At 36.1% G+C, this 22,830-nt stretch overlaps 1 protein-coding gene across 2 annotated transcripts in view; it reads left to right on the plus strand.

The window, feature by feature from the left end:
• Positions 1-22,830, plus strand: part of STIM2 (stromal interaction molecule 2) — a 178,901-nt gene that overhangs the window by 46,951 nt on the left and 109,120 nt on the right. The window contains exons 2-3 of one of the 2 annotated variants that reach the window (XM_072620423.1): positions 12,032-12,162; positions 22,065-22,236. In XM_072620423.1, the coding sequence (XP_072476524.1) occupies positions 12,032-12,162; positions 22,065-22,236 (303 nt within the window). The remainder of the gene's footprint in view (positions 1-12,031; positions 12,163-22,064; positions 22,237-22,830) is intronic. The other variant, XM_072620424.1, reaches the window with a different exon arrangement.

The following is a 22,830-nucleotide window of genomic DNA, read 5'->3' on the forward strand; positions in this document are numbered from 1 at the left end:
CCCATCTTCTCTGTTTTCTCGTAGGGCAAGATAGATTTCTGTAACCCATTACCTGTATTTCTTATTTCCCAGTTGCATGCAAAAACAATTCTCATCATTTGTTCCTAAATCTTTGAGTTCAACTTCTCTCCCTTCCTCCCTCCCCACGTATCCCCACTGTGAAGGCAAGCAATTCAGTATAGGCTATACGTGTATAGTTATGCAGAAGAATTCCATAATAGTCATGTTGTGAAAGACTAAGTACATTTCCCCCAATCCTATCCTGTCACCAATTTATTCTATTCTCTTTTTAGTCCTTGTCCCCTCCCAAAAGCGTTTACTTCTAATTACTCCCTCCTCCCATTTGCCCTCCCTTCTGTCATCCCTCTCACACTCCACTTATCCCCTTCTCCCTTACTTTCCTGTAGTGTAAGAAGATTTTTATACCAAATTGAGCTTGCATGTTATTCCCTGCCTCAGTCAAATGTGATGAGAGTGGGCTTTACTTTTTGCCTGTCATCTTTCCCCTTTTCCCCTCCATTGAAAAAGCTTTTTCTTGCCTGTTTTATGAGAGATAATTTGCCCCAGTCCATTTCTCCCTTTCTCCTCCCAATATATTCCTCTCTCACTCCTTAAATTTATTTTTTTACGTATCATCCATTTCTGTTCAACTCACCCTGTGCCCTTTGTCTATATGTGTATGTGTAATCCTTCCACTACCCAAATACTGAGAAAAGTCTCAAGAATTACAAATACTTTCTTTCCATGTTGGAATGTAAACAGTTCAAATTTAGTAAGTCCCTTATGATTTCTCTTTCCTGTTTGCCTTTTCAGGCTTCTCTTGATTCTTGTGTTTGAAAGTCAAATTTTCTATTCAGCTCTTGTCTTTTCATTAAGAATGCTTGAAAGTCCTCTATTTCATTTAATGACCATTTTTTCCCCCTGAAGTATTATACTTAGTTTTGCTGGGTAGGTGATTCTTGGTTTTAATCCTAGTTCCTTTGACTTCTGGAATATCATATTCGAAGCCCTTCAATCCTTTAATGTAGAAGCTGCTAGATCTTGTGTTACCCTGATTGTATTTCCACAATACTTGAATTGTTTCTTTCTGGCTACTTGTAATATTTTCTGCTTGACCTGGGAACTCTGGAATGTGGCTACATTATTCCTAGGAGTTTCTCTTTTTGAATCTCTTTCAGGAGGTGATTAGTGGATTCTTTCAATATTTATTTTACCCCTTGGTACTGAAATATCAGGGCAGTTTTCCTTGATAATTTCATGGAAGATGATATCTAGGCTCTTTTTTTTCATCATGGCTTTCAGGTAGCCCCATAGTTTTTAAATTGTCTCTCCTGGATCTATTTTCCAGATCAGTTGTTTTTCCAATGAGATATTTCACATTATCTATTTTTTTCATTCTCTTGGTTTTGTTTTGTAATTTCTTGGTTTCTCATAAAGTCATTACCTTTTATCTGCTCCATTCTAATTTTTAAAGAACTATTTTCTTAAGTGAGCTTTTGAATCTTCTTTTCCATTTGGCTAATTCTGCTTTGTAGAGCATTTTTCTCCTCATTGGCTTTTTGGACTTCTTTTGCCATTTGGGGTTTGTCTGTTTTTTAAAGGTGTTACTTTCTTCAGCATTTTTTGAGTCTCTTTTAGCAAGCAGTTGACTCACTTTTCATGATTTTTTTGCATAACTCTGATTTCTCTTCCCAGTTTTTCCTCCACCTCTCTTACTTGATTTTCAAAATCTCTTTGGAGCTCTTCCATGGCAAGTTTATGGTATGCTTTGTTCTTCCTAATCTGAAAGGATGGAGGAAAATACCTGTTCACCAAGAAAGTAACTTGCTGTAGTCTTATTTTTTTTCCTTTTGTTGGTCATTTTCCCAACCAGTTATTTGACTTTTGAATTCTTTGTCAAATGGAGGGTGTACTCTAGGGCCCTGTAAGTTCTCAGTTCCTGCAAGGTGGCACAATCAAGGGAGAAGAGTTCTCTGCTGGCCCTGTGCTCTGGTCTGGGAGCAACCATAAGCTTTTTTGCCCAGGATCTGCGAGTAGGGTTCCTTCTCCACAACTGCCTCCAGTTCCACCAGCCAGTGTTCCTCCTCACTACAGGATGGCCACTTAGGGCTAGAATTTGGATCAGTGGCTTGGTGTTTAGGCCAAGGGCTCAAAAAATGGACGCTGCAGCTGCCTGGGGCTAAGGCTAGGGCAGTGCTCTGCTCCCTTCTCGCCCAGGTGAAGAAGCTTTTTCACTGACCTTTGAAGCTGTCTCTGGCGTTTGTGAGTTGAGTAATCTGGGAACCTCAGCTGCTTCCCGGGATTCTGTGTCCTGAAGCCTGTTCTGGTCCTGTCCCTGCCTTGTGGCCAACACTGGGCTGCACTCCATGGGCTCTGAGCCCAGTGTGATAGACCTTTCCTGTTGTCCTTCCAGGCTGCCTTGACCTGGACATCTCTTTCACTCTGTCATTTTGTGATTTCTGCTGCTCTGGAATTTGTTTATAGTCATTTTAACAGATATTTTATGGACTTTGGGGAAAGGTTTCTAGATTCTTGAAAGAAGTGTAGTCACAATATACATAAATTAGGTCTACTTTAAATTCTAAGCTATGATAATAATAGATAGCATTTATATAGTTCTTTTTAAAGTTTACAAAGTACTTTGCATCAATTAACTCATTTGATCCTAACAGTAAACCTGTGTGGTAGATACTATTATCATCCCATTTTTATAAATCAGGAAACTGAGGCTCAGAGAAATGAAATGATTTGCTGTAGAGTCACACAAGTAGTAAGTCATTGAAGTGGGACCAATCATGTATTTGAGCAAGGATGTAAGAATATCCATACCTGCCAAGCCTGAAAAACATTGGTGCTAAGATGCACGCCCTCCCCTCCCCCACACATATTCTCTGTTTGTCTTTCTGTCTCTGTCTCTCTCTGTCTTTCTGTCTGTCTGTCTCTCCCTCCTATTTTTTAAATTTTTGGTTCTGACCTGTCTTGTTTTTAACGGTGGAAGCCCATTGATAAGACTCCCTCCACCATAATGCAGATAAATAACTATTATGCAAATTAGAATCTTAGGTGCTTGAGGCATTGACAGGTTAAGTAATGTAGATTTGTTAGCATGTTTTGTCACAGATGAGACTTAACATCTGGTGACTGAAAGACTAGCTCTTTTTCTAATATATTCATTTACCAGCATATCTTGTATGTATACTTACCAGCAAATCATGAAGCTAAGAGCTTTTTGATTTGTTGGGAAGTATGTCACATGGAGTAAAATCAAAAGTCTTCTATTATTTATAATTTTACCTGTAGTATTTTTATTAATGTACCTGTCTAAAGAATACCGTAGCAGCTTAATTTGTTGATTCTGCTTTTATTTGTCATTCTTATTGTTACATTAGAATGGTTTGTGCTTCACAAAACTTCATTACCTGTTGTCCCTTATGTGGTGATTTTGGCTTTCTTTTTTATAGCTTTAGAATTAGAAAGGTCAAAACAGTTTAGGAATTGTGTGTGTGCGTTTGTCCTTTGGTGCCAAAGAAGACCATGCCTTCAGAGAAATGATGACATGACTTGCACTTGACTTTGTTTTGAGTGAGGGAGGGCTGTGCAGGTCACCAGCCTCACTTCTTCTCCAGAGCCATCTGAGTCCAGTGATCAGATTTTCATCAGGATGACTGGAGATGACCCAGGATGAGGCAATTGGAGTTAAGTGACTTGCCCAATGTCACACAGCTAGTGAGTGTCAAGTGTCTGAGGTGAGATTTGAACTCAGGTCCTTCTGACTCCTTCTCTGGTGCTCTATCCACTGCACCACCTAGCTGCCACAAGGTGAATTGTAGGCAAACTGTGGAGAGCCAGAATAAGAAGTGAGTATTATATTCTATAGGCCAACAGAAAATCACAAAAGGTTAGAGCAGCAGAGAAATAAGTGACCAACTTAGAAAAGCCATTTTAGAGATTTTATTTTGCTTTTTTGTGGGGGGGAAAGAGTTTATTTAACTTCACTCTGAAGTATACACAACCACAGAGCAGTTTCTTGGTGCACTGCAGAGTATTTATCTAACTTCTTCTCAAAATGAAGCAAAAAACAAAATTTTTTACTCCAACAGTCTGTTGTTTTGCAGTTTGGAACTCACAAAGGAGAGCCAGCTCAATCCTAGCATGGCAGTACTTAGGAAAGATCCCAAAGAATCAGTTTTTTCCTACTAATGAATAAATCCTAAGATTAAAGTTACAAGGTGCTAAAAGTGTTCTAGAATAGACCAAAAGGCATTTTAGTGCAATTTTTTTAGCCTACGACAATTTCCTCACCTACGATATAGAGGGAAAGGAGGTAGAACAGATGTTTGCCAAAGGCAAAAAGGTTAAGAAAAAGAGGAAGCATGAGAAAGTAATAATGAGAGTTCCTCTAAAAGTTGACAAGTTGGAAGAACTGGTTAAAAAAAAAATGTATGTTACAATGTTAGATTATTGAGCTATTTAATTTATTTATATAGATTAAGTAGCTAGTTAATAAGAATACAGAAACAAGGAAGAGTGTTACAAGAACGAGGGGTAGGAGGAGCTCTCTCAGCTAGACTGTCCTATTCTCCCAATAACATTAAAAAAAGTTATCTTGTATATTAATCGACACAGAATACCTATTTGTACACTGTAAATACTCTTAAAATTTGTGAACTACAGAATATTCCTTAATTTAAAAACCATTTCTGTAAATTACATTCAGTGAATGCACCAATAACAATGTAACTACTTTAATAGGCAAGTTTAGCAATGAAAGTATACCACCAAATAGAATTCATCAAACTCCTTCCAGGTACCCTGCTATGCACAGGGGATAGGGTAGGTATCACCTAAATAACTTAACACCTTCTCTGCAACTTTTAGTCTAAGAGAACCAGAACACTGAGGGGTTAAGTGAAATACTTACACTACTTATAAATCTCACAAGATTGGTATGGAAAAAAACAAAACCAAACAGTATACTATGTAAAAGTAAGTCTATATTCAAATGTGTGCTATTATTACTATTAAAGTTTGGTCCACTGCAAATAATTAATGGATTGACACACTAAATAAAACTTAATAAATTCTGGCAGACCATTCCCCACACATGGAATTCATTTCTCATCCTCTAGGTCTTAGCTCCTCATTTATAAAAGGATAGGGTTGGATTAGATGACCTTCAACTTCCCTTCCAGTTTTAAATCTATGATTCTCATCTTCAACAACATTCTTTTCCTTTAACACTCAGCTCTGATATCACCTTCTTATGAAGCCATATTCTTTCTCAAAGTGTTCGTTTTCTCTTTTGCTAGGAGGTCATTTTTGCCCAGTTCTCTCCTTTGCCTCTTATTACCATGCCACATGCACTCTTCATAAATTTATAAGCTTCTTGAAATGGAATTAGGAAGGGAACGAATGAGTGAGAAAAAAATAAGTGATGTGTTATGGTGGGAAAAAAACCAACGGATTTGATAGTCAGAAAACCTGTTAGTTGGTTAAGTAAATGCTTATTAAGAAGCTTAGTGGTGTGTTTGTCCTTTGTGGCCGAAGAAGACCATACCATCAGAGAAATGATGACATGACTTGCACTTGACTTTGTTTTGACTGAGCGAGGGCTGTTCAGGTCACCAGCCTTACTTTTCCTCCAGAGCCATCTGAATCCAGTGACCAGATATTCATCAGAATGAGCGGAGATGACCCAGGATGAGGCAATTGGGATTAAGTGACTTGCCCAATGTCACACAGCTAGTGAGTGTCAAGTTTCTGAGGTGAGATTTGAACTCAGGTCCTTCTGAGTCCTGCATTGGTGCTCTATCCACTGCACCAGCTAGCTGCCCCCAAGCAGCTCAGCAGTGTGCTAAGGAAATATACAAATAGGAAATTGAGGCAGTCCTTGACCTCAATGAATTCATGTTTTGATTTTGAGAGATAACACATAAAAGAGGGCAGGAGAGCTCTGGTCTTATTGGTTGTGACCTTGTTGAAATCATAACTTTTTTGAGCTTCATTGTCCTCATTTGGTAAAATGATAATGATAACATTCTTCAACATTTCAGGATTGTTGTAGGTATCAAATAAGGTAAAACATATTTTAGAGTATTTTGTAAAAGAAAAAGAACAGTATGTTTATAATATGACAATATTAATAAAATAAGTACTTGAAGTGACATCCTATGTCAGAAATGTTCAGAATGGAATTTTTGCATTTCTTTCACATATAATGTTACTTCTAAATTAATCTTATATCTTAATCTCCATTAAACTACCACTAACATTCTAATCTGATATCTTATTGTGGAGGGGTAGTTACCCTAAATTCTCAGTACAGGTTTGTTGTCAGACTGTCTTGTTGAGAAGCCTAGTTAACAAGTAATGTTCTTCAGCCATATCAGCTCCTGAAAGTCACTTTATAACTGAAGTGGGAGAGCCTCTGTGGCATTTCTGGGAGAAGTCTCCATACCAATGAAATCACTAAACCTTGAAATTTTGAGTTAAATGCCTTAGAAAGATTGCCTAACCCAGTACTGAATCAGTGAGAATTCTTTATAACAAAGGCTGCTTAACTAGAAGGAGTTGCTCAGTTTTCCTTGCTCTGTGTCAGTGGACAATCAGCAAACATTTGCAAGTTTACTGTCTTTTAAAAAATTTGTTGAACAGCTAGATTTGTTGAAGGTAGTTATATATAGGAAATTTTATGGCACTTTGTTATAAGTACCTAAGAATATATCTTTATTACTGTCCATTTAAAATATTTGCAAGTAGAATTAACTGTTCTTGTTCATGCAGATACTTAGGCTGTTTTCAGGGCCTTTTTATTTACCATTAGTTCATTGGGATCTTAGAGTCTGTATCAACCTTAAAGAGCTAAATAAGGTGAACTCTTATTTTTTCTATACAGTTTTAATCTGTGTTCTGAATTAGTAATTGGTTATTTATAATGATATTAATTTCGTTTCTCAGAGTGTCTCCCTCTTTTATGCTGTCCTTTTCAATACCAACCAACATGTCAGTATGGCAGGCTACATAAAATAATTATGAAAGAAATATATTGAAACCTGATTTAAAAAATACTTTTGTTTAAAAAAAAGGTCTTAAGACACTCAAAGTCAAAGGGATCTGTGAACTTCATTGATTGGGATATTCCCAATCAATGTGATGCAGATTTCAAACGATTTATGTTTCCTAATCCTGTCAGATATTTGTCCATGTCTTCCTGTAATTGTGTCTTAGAAGGTCCCCCCAGTGCTCTGGAGGCTCTCTTTGATTTCACTTTACGTTTTATGGATGCAGTAGAACCCTCAGGCTATCACACTGTAATCCCTTTCCTCTGCCATGAGTCCAACTCATCTTTTTTTTTATCGTACATTTCTCTGATGATATTCTATATTGTTTTTCACTCAAGTTTCTTGCTTGTTATGTTGTAGCCTCTTCCCACCTACAATGCTCCTCTCTTTTATCCTAGTGATACACATTTGAAATTCTTTGCACACAAGCTAAATAGTTTTGTTATAGCTTAAACTTTAGTATTTGAGTTAATAGGCTGCAAATGATTTCCAGCTTACTTCTTGCCAAGATTGTTCATATTTGACTCTAGAGACAGTCCCTCAACTTATAGAGTTTAGATCTGGAAAATTACCTTAGAGATGATTTATTTCAGCTCTGTTTACAGATAAAACAGTTGAGGCCCAGAGAGATTGTAACTTTGCTCAGGTCAAACAGTAGATTTGGAAATATCACTGAAAACCATAACAGCTAAAAGAAGAGTTGATAGTGAGGTGGTAAGGTGTTATTTCTTTTTTTCCCTTCACTTAATAGTATTTTATTTTTTTCCAATTACCTGAAAAGATAGTTTTCAACATTCACTTTTATTTTTCTCCAGATTTATTAATGTATTTGTTTTTAGTTTTCAACATTCACTTCCATGAGTTTTAAATTTATTTTCTCCCTCTTCCTCCCCCTCTCTCTCCAAGACAGCATGCAGTCTTGTATGGACTCTACACATATATTCCTATTAAACACATTTTTGCATTAGTCATGTTGCATAGAAGAATTATAGTAAACATTCACTTTTATAAGATTTTACATTCCAATTTTTTTTCTCCCTCCCCAAGATGTCATGCAGTCGGATATAGGTTATACACATACAATCCTATTAGACATATTTCCACATTAGTCATGTTGTGAAAGATGAATCAGAACAAAAGAGAAAAACCATGAGAAAGAAAAAAAGGAGAATATAGTCTGCTTTTATCTGCATTCAGACCCCATCACTTCTTTCTCTGGATGTGGACAGCATTTTCCATCCTGAGTCTTTTGGAATTGTCTTAGATCATTGTTTTGCTGAGAATTAAGTCTATCAAGCTGGTTGTTGCACAGTGTTTTTGTTACTGTGTACCTTGTTCTTTTGGTTCTGCTCACTTCACTGAGTGCCAGTGTCATGAAAGTCCAGGTTTTTCTGAAGTCTGCTTGCCCATCATTCCTTATAGCACAGTAGTATTCCATTTCATTCATATACCACAACTGGTTCAGCCATTCCCCAGTTCATGGGCATCCCCTCAATTTCCAGTTCTTGGCCACCACAAAGAGAGCTGCTATAAAGATTTTTGTACATATGGGTCCTTTTCCTATTTTATGATCTCTGGGATACAGATCTAGCAGTAGTATTGCTGGATCAAAGAGTATACACAGTTTTATAGCCCTTTGGGCATAGTTCCAAATTGCTCTCCAGAATGATTGGATCAGTTCATAGCAGGGAGGAGTTATTTCAAGTCAGTCAGTCAACTAACATTTATTAAGTAATCTACTGTGTGCCAGGCTTGGTGCCAAGAACTGAGGAAACAGGTGAAAACAGAGTCCTGTCCTCAGGGTGCTCACATTTTAATGGAGAGAGAAAGGCGTAAGCAACTGTATACCAACAAGATGTATACAGGACAAATTGGAGGTCATCTCAAAGGGAAAGCACTGAGTTTAAAGAGGACTGGAAAAGGCTTTTTCAGAAGATGGGGCATCAGCTGAGACTTGAAGGAAGTCAAGGAAACCAAGAGCCAGAGATAGGAACAGTGAGTGAAAGTGCCCTGAATTGGGAAATAGAATATTCTGTGTGAGGAACAATAAGGAGAGCAGTGTAAGGAGACTGGAAAAATTGGGAGGGACAATTTGTGAAGAACTTTTAAAGCCCAGCAGAGGATTTTATATTTGATCTTAAAGGTAAAAGAGAACCATTGTTGTTTACTAATTGGGGGTGGTGGTAATATAGTCCTGAGTTTTAGAAAGTTCAGTTTAACAGCTGAGTAGACAATGGACAGGAGTGAGAAGAGACTTGAGGCAGGGAGACCAATGAGCTGGTTATAGCAATAGTTCAGGTATGAGGTGATGAAGGGACTGCTGTAGAGTAGAGGCAATGTCAGAGGACAGAAGTTGGTATATATGGGAAATATTATGGAAGTAAAGTCAGCATGTTTTACTTTGGATATAAGGAGCTGAGAGTGACAGCTATCTTGTAAGCCTAGATAATTGGGAGGATGATACAGTCAACAGCAATAGGGAAATTAGGAAGAGGCATGGTTTTTAAGGAAAAGATAACAAGTTCACTTTAAGACATGTTGAATTTAAGATATATCTGAGACATGCAGCTTAAGTTATTTAAAAGGCATTTGGAGATAGGAGGCTAGAGTTCAGGAGAGAGTTTAGGACTGGATAGGTAGATCTGAGAGTTATCTGCATGGAGGTGATTATTGAAACCATGGGAATGGATGGGATCATCAAGCAGAATAGTATAGAGGAAGAGAAGAAGGCACAGGACAGAGTTGTGAGGGATACTCATATTTAGTGGGCATCATTTGGATGAAGATCTACCAAAAGAGACAGAAGGACCAGACAGACAGGTAGGAGAAGAACCAGGAGAGAGTGTTTCATGAAAATGTAGAGAAGAGAGTATCAAGGAGAAGAGGATATGGCCAGTTTCAAACACTGTAGGAAGAATCAACAAGGATGAAAATTGGAAAAAAAAAGCCCTTGGGTTTGTCAGGTAAGAGATTATTGGTAACTTTGGAGAGAGCAGTATGAGTTGAATGAAGAGGTCAGAAGCCAGACTGCAGAGAAAAGGATGAGAGGAACAGGAGTGTGAGCTGCTACTGTAAATGGCCTTCTCAAGGAGTTTAGCCACAAAAAAAGATGAGGAGAGAAAGGACGATAGCTTGCAGGGACAGACAGATCAAATGAGGGTTTTCTTAAGGATGGGGACCATTTTTGTAGGCAGTAGGGAAGTAGCCAGTAAATAGGGAGAGACAGGTGATGATTGAGAGAAAGAGAATGACGGGGCAACTGCTGGAGAAAATGGAATAAATTATAATCACTTGTGCTTATAGGGAGACTTGTTTTTGCAAGGAGAAAGGCTGCCCCTTTGTTCGAGAAAAGGGTGAACAAGGAAATGATTGGCAGAAGGCATCTGAGTGATTTGAGAAGAGGGGAGCACTCTGTGAATGAGTTCAATTACCTAAGTGAAATGGAGCAAAAAAATCTTAGCTGAAAAGGTGTGAAAAAGGGAAGCTTAGGAAAGTTCCATTAGGGAGATATGAAGGGATTGTTGTTTGCTTGTAAGATTTTTTAAAAAATGGTCAGGAGTAAATCTGTGTAAGTCCTATATATATGTATAAACATTTGACTAGTTAACAAGCCAACTAAATGTGGTAGCAGGAGGGCCTTTTGAGTTGGTGATCTTCTTGTTAAATCAGGTATTCTGTTACCTGTAGTACACTGGTATAAAGGGTAACCTCTTGATGGGTTTTCAAGACCATGGCTATTGATAAGGAAAAATCTACATTTCTTTTCCTTCTTCCCCTTTAAGCTTTACTGATGACTGTAATGAAAAAAAAAAGTTATTATCCTATAGGACTCACATCTTTCTTTGTATGTGATATTCCAACATAGACCCCAACTTCTTAAACAAAAAGTTTACCTTTTCATCTCCTTGCTAAAGCCATGGCTTTCTGCTTTTTTAAGAAAATTGCTTTTGTGATATATACTATTGTAGTTATTGTTCATATTGGTTTTTTTTGTTCTATTTAGTTTTTACTCTTTATCAGTTCATTCATCACATGTTCATCTTTATTTCTCATTCATAATTTTTAATGGTTAAAAATTATTTCATTTACATACTGCAGTTTTTTATCCATTTTCCCAATTCATGTTCACCTACATTCCTTCTCAAACTTTAGTTTTTTCTAATTTCTTGGATGTTAACCAAGGAAACTTTAGGAAACTTGGTAAAATTGTGATTCTTTAAATCATTTGCCCGCTATGTACTATTGCTGAATGATCTATGAACTTGTTTAAAATAGCTAAGATTTTTGTTTTGGGAGAGCGTATTTGGTCCTGTGGTTGTAAGAAAAAAGACCAGCTTTCTAATTCGTAGTCTCTGTTAATTCTAGTTTTTCCTTTTCTCTCCTCTATTGGAATATGAGTCCTGGGAGAATAATAGTTACTTAATTCTTAATATTGATAACACCATTGCACAATTCCTAGTACATAGCAGACATTTAATAAATGCTTTATTAAATCTTTTTCTTTATTGGTTTTTTATTAGTTTTATGATTTCTTGTTTTCCAGATAATTTCTGAAAGTCATATTTTTGTTTAACTGGATTGTAGAAAAATTACTTACTCTAGTTTGTCATTTATGACTTCATTCATGATCAGTTTGTCTGGAGAGATTATTAAATATGTTATTTTGGATGAATGTTAAATGTGGATATTGAAAAGGAGTAAGAAGGACATTTATATGTGCTGAAATAGTGTACTTAAGTAGAGAAAGACAAACTTGAATTTAATATTGGAATATTTTATGAAATAGAAACTTAACATCCATTTATTTTGGATTGGTTGAAATTTTGTCATTTGTAGAATGTGTACTGCTATGTGTAGCATTATTTTTAAGAAATGTTAAACTGAAACAGTTTTTCCCTTCAAACTTGCATAAAGTTAACCTGTTCTTTTATAGCTGATCAGTAATTGTCTGGTTTTTTTTTTCTTTACAGATCCTTGCATTTCATTAAGTCCACCATGTTTTACCGAAGAAGACAGATTTAGTCTAGAAGCTCTTCGAACAATACACAAACAGATGGATGATGACAAAGATGGTGGCATTGAAGTAGAGGAAAGTGATGAAGTAAGTGGAACAAGTTTTTCTTTCATGTTCTCTTAAGACTTAAAGAATGATAGCTTTATACAACTTTGACCGTGGGGTTATTCCTTCAGCGCTCTGATATTTAACTCTTGGAGATTAATCAATTACTTCTACCTCTCCAGGGACAATAATTCCATGCCTTTCTCCCTTTTAAAAAAACTATGTATAGTTTCTCATTCTGCTTCATTTTTTTCCCTTTCCACAGAATTTTTGTTCTATTCAGAAAGAAAAAAACTTTTTTTCCCATTTTACCTGCTTTTGTTAGCTAGTTGTGTGATGCCTTAAGTCTTAACCCTTAAGCCTCTCTTCTTCCTTCTTCACTTTTACTGAACTTGAGTTTTTAAAGGCCCAATGGTATTATCTCCATCATCTGAATTCCAGTTCCATATTTCCCTTTGCCTACTAGGAGATGGCCTTCAAAGGTTATCATGTCCTTTGTCCAGGGCATAATGAATTTAATGAATCTTGTTGTCAATCTTTTGAATTTAGTTTTTTTGTGGTAGGAGTTGTACTGATTTTGTATGATGGGGAGTGAGGCATTCTAAGTTGCTTTTTGGTAGGAGCAACTGCTGAGGGCAGGGTTGCGTTTGCATCTTCTTGCCTGTTTCTTTTCTCTTTTCTGCCTCTTCCCTTCCCCCCATTTCCTAATTCCTTTTCCCACCTGACTGATGCTCCAGCAGCATGTAGCTGAGTTTTTTGTTTTTTTTTTGAGAGGATGAGGAGCCTGTTTGTCTTCTTTGGTCACTTGGGTATAAAAAGGCCCAACATAGGGATAACAGTTATCAAGAGTTTCAGCTGAAACTTCACTTGCCTATAGGGAATGTTTTTCTGATTGAGCTTGGCAAGTTGCTGGATAACTGCGGTGATTAAGAAGTGAGAGAGTAGCCCTGTGAAGTCGTTTTAACTTAAGCTTAATCTTTCAGTCTAGCTGCAGGAGGAGAGTGTTGAGAAATTAGAGAAATGAGATTACAAAAATGTCCTTGGGTTAGCTTTGCCAGGTGTTTCAGGACCAAGGGTGGTTGGAAATTGCTGGGGTATGTGTGAGTTTGATGGGGGCAGTTAGAAATTGCTGGTTAGAGCAGGGTAGGGACCTCAGGGTTTCTCCAGAGATGGATAGTAAAGATGGTTTTAATTGCATTTTAAATCTCCAACCTTAGTTATTAGACTGACCTAATTTGGGTCTAGCCTAAAATATTGTTCCTAATATAGTCATAATATCTTCAGGCTTATACTGAAAGCCGTTTCTAGCTGGTAGGATGTCCTAGAGTTTTTGCTTGTATAGCTTTGTAGACCCAGGGTCACCTCCATGTAACAAATAAGGGGGCACTTTAGTTGAGGAATTTAGTACTTATCTTAGCACAGTGCCTGGCACATGGTGAGCTACTTAAGAAATGTTTATTGAATAACCAACTATTGGAAGTTATCTGTTTATCATTTAAAAAATTTTTACTACATTTTAAAGTTAGGTGAAGTTTTGTGGAAGTTTGTGAAAGGTATTTTTGAAGTTATGAAAAATTTTATATTTTAAGGAAATAAAATTTTAGAGAAGTTAAGGTGGCTTGCTCAAGGTGTTAAAGTAAGTCAAATAAGTATTAAAATTCTTGAAGGTTCTTCTCTTAAGTCTAATGTTCTTTCTGTACCATGTTATTTATTAATTTAAAGTGATTCTAGAATGTGGGCTCATTTTATTCCTTTTAAAAAATTGGCATAAGATTTTAAAGTCTTATTTTACTTCATATTGTACCTTTCTCATTGGTTCAAGTTTATAATCACTACAAAAGATAAGTATAGTTATTAAAAACAGAAGAGTTTATGCATAATTATTTGAGAAGTTAACTGCTTTTGAATACTTTATTCTATAGAATTATTTTATGGTGTCCAGAACTCCCAGTGAGTAAATATCCTTTGTCATGTAGATCAGTAACTTAATCAGAAATTTTCAGTCTTAGTATCCTAGTGATATTGTGGCTTACTTAGTATCCCAAAGTTTTTTGTATCAGATTTGACAGCTAAACTCAGATTTTCCTGACTCCACAGACTGGCTTTTTATCTACAATGCCATAACTGATTGAAATTGTATGTAGCAGAACAGCAAAATTAGACAATCATTTGTCAGTGTTTTAAAATGTATTTACAAAATAGTTATTAGTTATTTATCTTAATCTTTTTAAAGTGTTAAGTGTGAGCTGCTGTTATTGCCTCTGTGGATGATATCTTTTACATGCCCATATGGGTAAAAAGCATTTGTCACTAGCATGGTCTTAAATCAAACATGTGGTAGTATAACTTTTACTGAGTGGCAAGATTGTGAATCATTGAATCTGAATAAATTTTTTTCTTTTATTTTTTCATTAAAAGTAGATTTTGTTATCCTTTTAATCACTTGAATTTCTCATGTCTCTCTACTGCTTTCAGAGAGCCATCCCTTGTAACAAAGAATATTTTTAAGAGGAAGAGGAGGGAAAATTAAGCAAAACCAATCAATACATCAAAAGAAAAATCTACATTATATGAACTATTCCACATCTGTGTGCTTTTCCACTCCCATATAATCTCAGCAAAAAGATCAAAGGGGAGGGAAGTCTCCTCAAAACTGTTTTTTTTGGCTTATAATTTTAGAACATTCATTGTTGATTGTTTGATGGTTCACTCTTCATCAGTTCATGTTAGGGGATCCATGCTACTCTGTATTTATCTTGCTCATCATTTATTGCAGCACAGTAATATTCCCTTATATTTATATACTTTGTTTCTAGCTCTTTATTATTATGAAAAGCATGGGTATTAATATTTTGGAGTTGATGGGGCCTTCTTTGGGGCCATTGTTTATGTAACTATGTATATGTGACATAGCAACACAATCGTTTTTAGACAGAATAAGGGTATTTTCATGACTATATTTCATAATGGTAAATTGATTTGTAGACTGCTTGTACTAATTTATAGTTCCACCAACAGTGTATCAGTGTTTGTGTCTTTCTACATCTCCCTTAACACTGATTATTTCCATCCTTTTTTATCTTTGCCTGTTTGCTGGATATGAGGTGATACATCAAGATTATTTGGATTGGTATTTCTCTTAGTACAGTAATTTGGAACATTCTTTCATATGGTTGTTAATAGTTTGAAATTCTTCCTTTGAGAACTGTTTGTTCATATCCTTTGACAACTTGCATTTTAGAGAATTACTTTTAGTCTTAAGTATTTTTTTCATTGCCTCTATATCTTTGATACTGACCCTTTGAGAAATTTGATGCAAAGTTTTTTTCCCCCCTTCCTCCATTTGACTGCTTCCCGTCTTATATTAGATGCATTAATTTTGTTGGTGCAAAAACATTCCAATTTTGTGTAATCAAAATGGTAAATTTTTTGAGGGAAATTGGGGGAGGGGGAATAATTGGACCCAGTGGCAGATAGGTGGTGCAATGGATAGAGCATTGGGCTTGGAATCAGGAAGATTTATCTTCCTGGTTCAAATCTGGCCTCAGACATTTTCTAGCTGTGTGACCCTGGGCAAGTTACTTAACCCTTTTTGTCTCAGTTTGCCATCTGTAAAATAAGGTGGAGAAGGAAAGGGCAAACCACTCCACCATCTCTGCCAAGACAATCCCAAAGTGTGGTCACAAAGTTGGATACAAATGAACAACAAAATTATACACTAGAATTTTGATGATTTAAAGAGGTTGCTTGAATTCAGATCCTACCTCAGACACTTTCTAGTTGTGTGACCTGGACAAATCATGTAGCATTTCTTTGTTGCCATACTGCTGAAATTTTCTGTTAAAAACAATACTGATTTTAAGTCAGCTTATTAATATTGGTTTTTACTTTTATTCCCTTGATGTTCTATATGTTATAACTGGTTTATCAACTGCCATTGGATTTTTCCAGTGAGGTCATATAATCTTGGCTGGTCTCATTAGAAATGAAATAGGTGTCCTTCCTATGTTCAAATGGATGAAAAGTGATGATTGACTGGAGCTATTGCTTTACTAATAGCAGAAACCTGAAATTATGTGAGAAAGACTCAAAGTCAGGTATAAAGATGATGCCACCATTAGAAAAGGAAAGCAAAGACAATTGTGTGAATAGTGACTATTGATGGGAACATTCTGACTAAACTAATGAATTTTATCATATCATTCAATTAATAAAAAGTATACAGATTTTCATTTGTCATTAGAAGTATTTGTATTATGTATATTATTTAAAAAAACCCAAACTTTTAAAGTTCTGAGTAAAAATTTTCTGCTCAGAGAAATTTTTAGTTCTGTGCAGCTGTTGAAAAAAAATTGAGGGAATATTGAGGATCAAATTAGATGACAAGTGTAAAGTATTTTGTAGAGTTTACAGTACTATATAAATGCTGGTATTAATCATCATCATTAACAGAGCACCTGAGACCAAAGTTAAACTTCTTATTATGATACTAGTTGTGTTATAGCCTGGTTCCTTCAGGCTCCATCACTCTTGGGACAGGAGGGTGGGAGTGGGGGGTTATTCAAATTGAGATGACCAGAGTGACTGAATATTCATTGGTAGAATCTTTTTTTTTTTTTTTTTTTTACTTTATCACTGATGTTTCAGAGGTGGATAGAATTTTTATACCACAGATTAGAAGAAAAAATATTTATTTTCACCTGTTTCAGTAAAAACAAAATAAAATAGCCTTGTAGACCTTCTAGAATCACTGGATTTCTTGGTGTTCAGATCGATAGATATGTGGTTTGACTTTCTTGGATTAGGTCTAACGAGGGATTTGGGATTACAGCCTCTTTGGAAGGCATACCTATTGTTGTTGTCATTTGTTGCCATTCAGGTGTTTTTTTCAGTCCTGTCCAATGTTTTGTGATCTTAATTGGGGTTTCGAAGCAGAGATACTGGAGAAGTTTGCCATTTCCTTCTCTGGATCATTTTATAGATGAAGAAACGGAGGCAAACATTAAGTGACTTGCTCAGGGTCATGCAGGTAATAACTATCTGAGGCCAGCTTTGAACTCTGGAAAATTAATTTTCCTGACCCCAGGCCTCATACTCTATCCACTGTGCCATCTTGCTGTTCCAGATATATATTAGTTCGTTGTATTATTGTTCAGTAAATCCTGTTTTCAGTTTTAATGTGGCTATGAAAGTTTGTTTGTTGAAATCCCAGAACCCAACATAAGTTATAGCTTTGTTTAAATTAGTCAGCAAAGGATAGGTATTTATTAAATGTCCATAACATACCAGGCATTATAGTAGGTGCTGAGGGTACAAGTACAATGTAATTCTTATGGCCCTTAAAATGTGAAATTGAAACTGCATGCTCTTCCTTCATTTTGTTTTCTGCATTTGTTGAAAAACAGTGGATTATCTGTTTTGTATATGTCTAGATGCATATAATACCAGTTTTTTTTTTTTCGGGTGATTTGACTCATGTAGTTAATTCTTTAATTCACCCTTAGTTGGTTTAACTGGTAACTTTTTACCATTTTAGCTTGGTGCACAGTGCCTGGCACATAGTAGACATTTATTACTTACTGTTGCCTCCTGTGTAGGTTCTTCTTTGTAGTTATTTTATTGTTTAGTCATTTTCAGTCTTGTCTGACTCTTTGTGACCCCATTTGGGATTTTCTTGGCAAAGATACTGGAGTCGTTTGCTATTTCCATCTCTAGCTCATTTTACAGATGATGAATTGAGACAAATAGGATTAAGTACAGCTACTAAGTGTCTGAGGTCACTTTTGAACTCAGGTCTTACTCCTGGCTCTTAATCTACTGTGCCTCCTTAGTTGCCCTCTGAGTAGACTAAAAGGCAAATTGATATGAGTATATATTGTTAATGCATATTTTAGTAATCAGTACTGATAAAAGGTTGATTGGCTATGACTTTCACAGATGTCTTTTTTCTTTCTTTTTTCCCCATTATTTTTATTTCTCATTTTTCTTCCTTCCTGGACTCCTTTTTGTAGTTTTCTCTTAACAGTCTTTGAAAAATTTCTAAAAATGACTTTAATCTGACCTAGTATTGTATAGGTAGCTATAAAGTGAATTTGTGTGAAAAACTGTATTTTAAACTTCCATGCAAAGATTCCACCTGTGAAATATCTTTGTCAACATTTGTGTATTTCTATTTCTTGGGAAAGGTAAAGTTCACTATACATAGATATGTTGTAAAAAAGGAAAAAATATTTATGAAAATAATATACCAAAATAGCAGCAGAAAATACTCACAGTTTTTTTGAAAAGGATTAAATGATAGTTGTTTTGGACAGTTGGAATTCTTGCATATCCATCTGGTTATACGTTATCACATTTTCCTATATTTTCCTATTTTTGTACATCTCAGTTTATTTCTGGCTTCTGATACTACCAAGAAAAATGTGAGACACGGTTATAGCAGCACCCATAAAGAGTTCCACTTTAATTTTAGGAAAGTAATACCATTTCTACCCTCTCCTGTAAATGTGGGGATAAATGTTTATTATATTAACATGACAAATTCAGTAACTTTACAACAGGAAGTATCTGACTATACAGTAAAAACAATATCCTTTGCTATAATTTAGGGTTATTTTCTCTCAAAGTCATAAATATATCAAGAAAATTGTGGATAAGTTTTTGGTTGAGGGGTCCCACAGCCTTCATCTGGTAGAGTGGTTGGGAGTGTTAATGCTGTCAAATAAAAAAAAATCGGGACCTTATGTTTGTGGCATTTTTTGGTATTTTAAGATTTACATAGGAAGCATGACTTTAACTTTAGTTAAAATACATCAGTGATAAATAGAACTTTTTACAATGCAAACATTTTTTCAGAGTAACAAACGGTACATTTAGAGGGTACTTCAGGGGCTTTCTACTCTAACCTATATATGACCTTCCACAATATCCTTAACAGGTGGTCATTCAACTTTTGTGTGAAGAACTAGCAAAGAACTTCACTTCTGAAAGATTTGTGATTTTATTGGTGTTGGTACTCTCTTTACCAATGCAAATCATTATAGCCATCTTAGTTTTCATTAGATGATCTTGAAGACTTCTAGTGTCTGAAATGTGGAAGTTTTTGTGTTAGGACATACTAGTACTGACTGACATTGCCGCTGAAAACCATGGCTTGCCTCCATGCTACAATAAGGAACCAAAGAAGGAATTTTGTGAAAATTAATTGTTCTACAAAGAACATCTTGTTTTAGTATTCATGTCCAGGCACAGGATATGGAAAGAAAACTCACATTAAATAACATAATTTGCTATCATTAAGACTAAATGTATTTTAGTGCCTTTTAGAAAAGTATAATGCATGTTCACTAATTGTATTCAGGTTATTTTAATTTTATGTTTTGTCACTTGATTATTGGGGAAAATAATGAAACATTCAGCAGAGTTCTCCCAAATTCTCCTCCAAACAACTCTAAAATAATGCCTCAAATAAAATTCTAGAGTGGCAGAAACAGCAAAAGTTCAGGTGAAACAATTTTCTAATCTAAAACAACTTAAGAGGTCAGTAGAAAAGGTCTGTCTTACTGAGCTGGTGGTCAGGCATGGGATTCAGTGAAGATCATGCAGCACAGGCCAAGGTGCCAGCCATTGGCCTTGGAGGCAGCTGCATTGATGACAGTAGCAGCTTTCAGCCAACAGACCAGGTCTGGGTGGGGTGGAAGGATGTGTTGAAAGGAGATTGCAGGCAACCCTTTGCTGGTGCTGGGTTTAGGACACTGTTGCATTGCCCATACATAGCTCCAGGTAATATTCTCAGGGCCAGGATGAGTGATAGCACTTATGACTACTGCAGGAAGCAGAGACTCTGATTGGAATTCCAGGGTTTAGAGGAGTGCTTTTGGTCACTCATTGGGGAGTAAGGACTCTGATCTCAATTCTAAGGTAAAGAGAACGTTAGCAATTGTGGGGACCTGGTCACAGTCCTAGGGCCAAGAGGGTTGCTAGCACTGGTGGCAATAGGGGAACAAGGACCATTCTTGGATGAAAACCAGAGCACAGGCCAGGAGAGCACTGACCACATGTCTCCTTTGATCATACCACCTTGGAAGCCCTGAAAACCTACAGTCTCCCAGAGGTGGCTTCGAAAATAGTAGTATGAAAGACTTGAAACTTGGGACAGTGTCCCTTCCACCCCAGGAACAGAGCTTAACTTTAACTCAAAGTTCGAAGTCAAGAAATGGGTTAGAAAAATGAGCAAACAACAAAAACAAGAAATCTGACCATATCAAGTTAGTAGTATGACAGGGAAAATCAAGGCACAAACTCAGAAGAAAATAATGTCAAAGCAGCTATAAGCAAAGCCTCAAAAAAAAGTTAATTTGATACAGACTCAACAAGAATTAGTGGAGGAGCTCAAAAAGAATTTAAAAAAGTAAAATAAGTGAAGTAGAGGAAAAGTAGAGAAAAATGAGAGTAATACAAGAAAATTATAAAAAGAATGTCAATAGCTTGATAAAAAGGCACAAAAAACTACTGAAGAAAATAATATATTAAAACCAGAATTGACCAAAAGGTAAAAAAGGCATAAGAATCTATCAAAGAGACGAGTGCTTTGAAAAGCAGAATTGGCCAGATGGAAATAGAGGTACAAAAGTTCACTGAAGAGAATATTTTCTTAAAAATTTGAATTGAGTAATTAGAAGCTAATGAATCTATGAAACATCAAGAATCAATAAGACAAAAAAAATCTGGATAATAGTTTGAGGAGAGATAATTTAAGAATTATTGGACTCCCTAAAAGCCATGATAAAGAAAAAAAAAGTTCCCCAATTGATAAATGGTCAAAGGATTTGAATAGGCAGTTTTCAGAGGAAGAAATTAAAGCTATCTATAGTCATATGAAAAAATGCTCCAAATCACAGTTAGAGAAATGCAAATCAAAACAACTCTGAGGTACCACATCATATCTATCAGATTGACTAACATGACAAAACAGGAAAATGATAAATGTTGGAGAAGATATGAGAGATCTGGAACGCTAATTCATTGTTGGTGGAGCTGTGAGCTGATCCAACCTTCGGGAGAGCAATTTGGAACTATGCCCAAAGGGCTATTAAATGCGCATATCCTTTGTTACAGCAATACCATTGCTAGGGCTGTATCCCAAAGAGATCATAAAAATGGGAAAAGGATCCACGCATACAAAAATATTTATAGCAGCTCTTTTTGTGGTGGCCAAGAACTGGAAATTGAGGGGATGCCCATCAGTTGGGCAATGGCTGAACAAGCTGTGGTATATGAATGTAATGGAATACTATTGTGCTATAAGAAACGATTAACAGACAGACTTTAGAAAAACTTGGAAAGACTTGAATGAACTGATGCTGAGTGAAATGAGCAGAACCAGAAGAACATTGTATACAGTAACAGCCACAGTGTGCAATGACTGTTTTTGATAGACTTAGCCCTTCACAGCAATTCAAAGACCTAAAACATTTTCAAAATACTCATGATGCAAAATGCTATCCACATCTAGATAAAGAGCTATAGAGTAGGAACGCAGAATGAAGCAGATTGTTTTCTCTTTTGCTATGTTTTGTTTTTCTCATAGTTTCTCCCATTTGTTTTAATTCTTCTATGAAACATGACTAATGTGAAAATGTAGTTAATAGGAATGTATGTGTAGAACCCATGTAAGATTGCATGCCATCTTGGGGAAGTTGGAGGTAGGGAAGAGAAAATTTGGAACTTATGGAACTGATTGGTGAAAACTAAAAACAAATTAATAAATTTGGAGAAAAAAGAGAAAAGAAAGTCTAGACATGGTATTTCAAAGAATTATTGAGAAAAGCTTCCCCAGTATTTTAAATCCAGATAATAAAATAGAAATTGAAAGAATTCACCAATTGCCTCCTGAAAGGAATCCCAAAATGGAAACTCCCAGGAATTTTTTAACCACATTCCAGGGCTCCCAGATCAAGGAGAAAATATCGCAAGCTGCCAGAAAGAAGCAATGCAAATGTCATGGAGCCACAGGATTTAACAGCTCACGTATTATAAGAACAGATAGCTTGGAATATGATGTTCTGGAGGGCAAAGCAGCTAGGATTACAACCAAGAACCACATATCCAACAAAAGTGAGTATAATTTTTCAGGGAAAAAATAAATATTTAATGAAAAATCGATATTTAGTGGAATGGAGGAATTTTCAAGCGTTAGTGATGAAAAGTTGACTTTCAAATAAAAGTTTCAAGAAAAACAGAAGAAAGGTCAGCCTGAGAGAGGAATGATAAGGCGGTCAGTACAGTTGAAATGTTTGCGTTCCTGTGTAGGAAATGACACGTGTAACTCCAAAGATCTTTGCTGTTAGAGCAGTTAGGAATATACGTAGAGGGCAGGCGTAGGAGTTGGCTATGATGGAATAATTAAAAAATGAAGGGCTAAGAAAGAGGATTGTACTGGGAGAAGGTGAAAGGAGGAGAAAGAAGGGGGAATATTATTTCACATAAAAGAGGTGCAAAAGGAAGAGCCCTTGAAATGGTGGGGGTGATAGGAGGAATGGAAGTCAGTGCTAGAAACCTACTCTTGGAATTGTCTCAAAGAGGGAATAATGTACACACTCAGTTCGGTATAGAAATCTAAGTGGATTAGAAACTTGTAAAAGAATTAAAGATTAATGGTAAGAGAAGGGGAGGGGGACTGATAGATAGAAGGGAAGATGCATTAAGGGA

Source organism: Notamacropus eugenii, chromosome 6, assembly GCF_028372415.1.
Source record: "Notamacropus eugenii isolate mMacEug1 chromosome 6, mMacEug1.pri_v2, whole genome shotgun sequence".
Taxonomy (NCBI): domain Eukaryota; kingdom Metazoa; phylum Chordata; class Mammalia; order Diprotodontia; family Macropodidae; genus Notamacropus; species Notamacropus eugenii.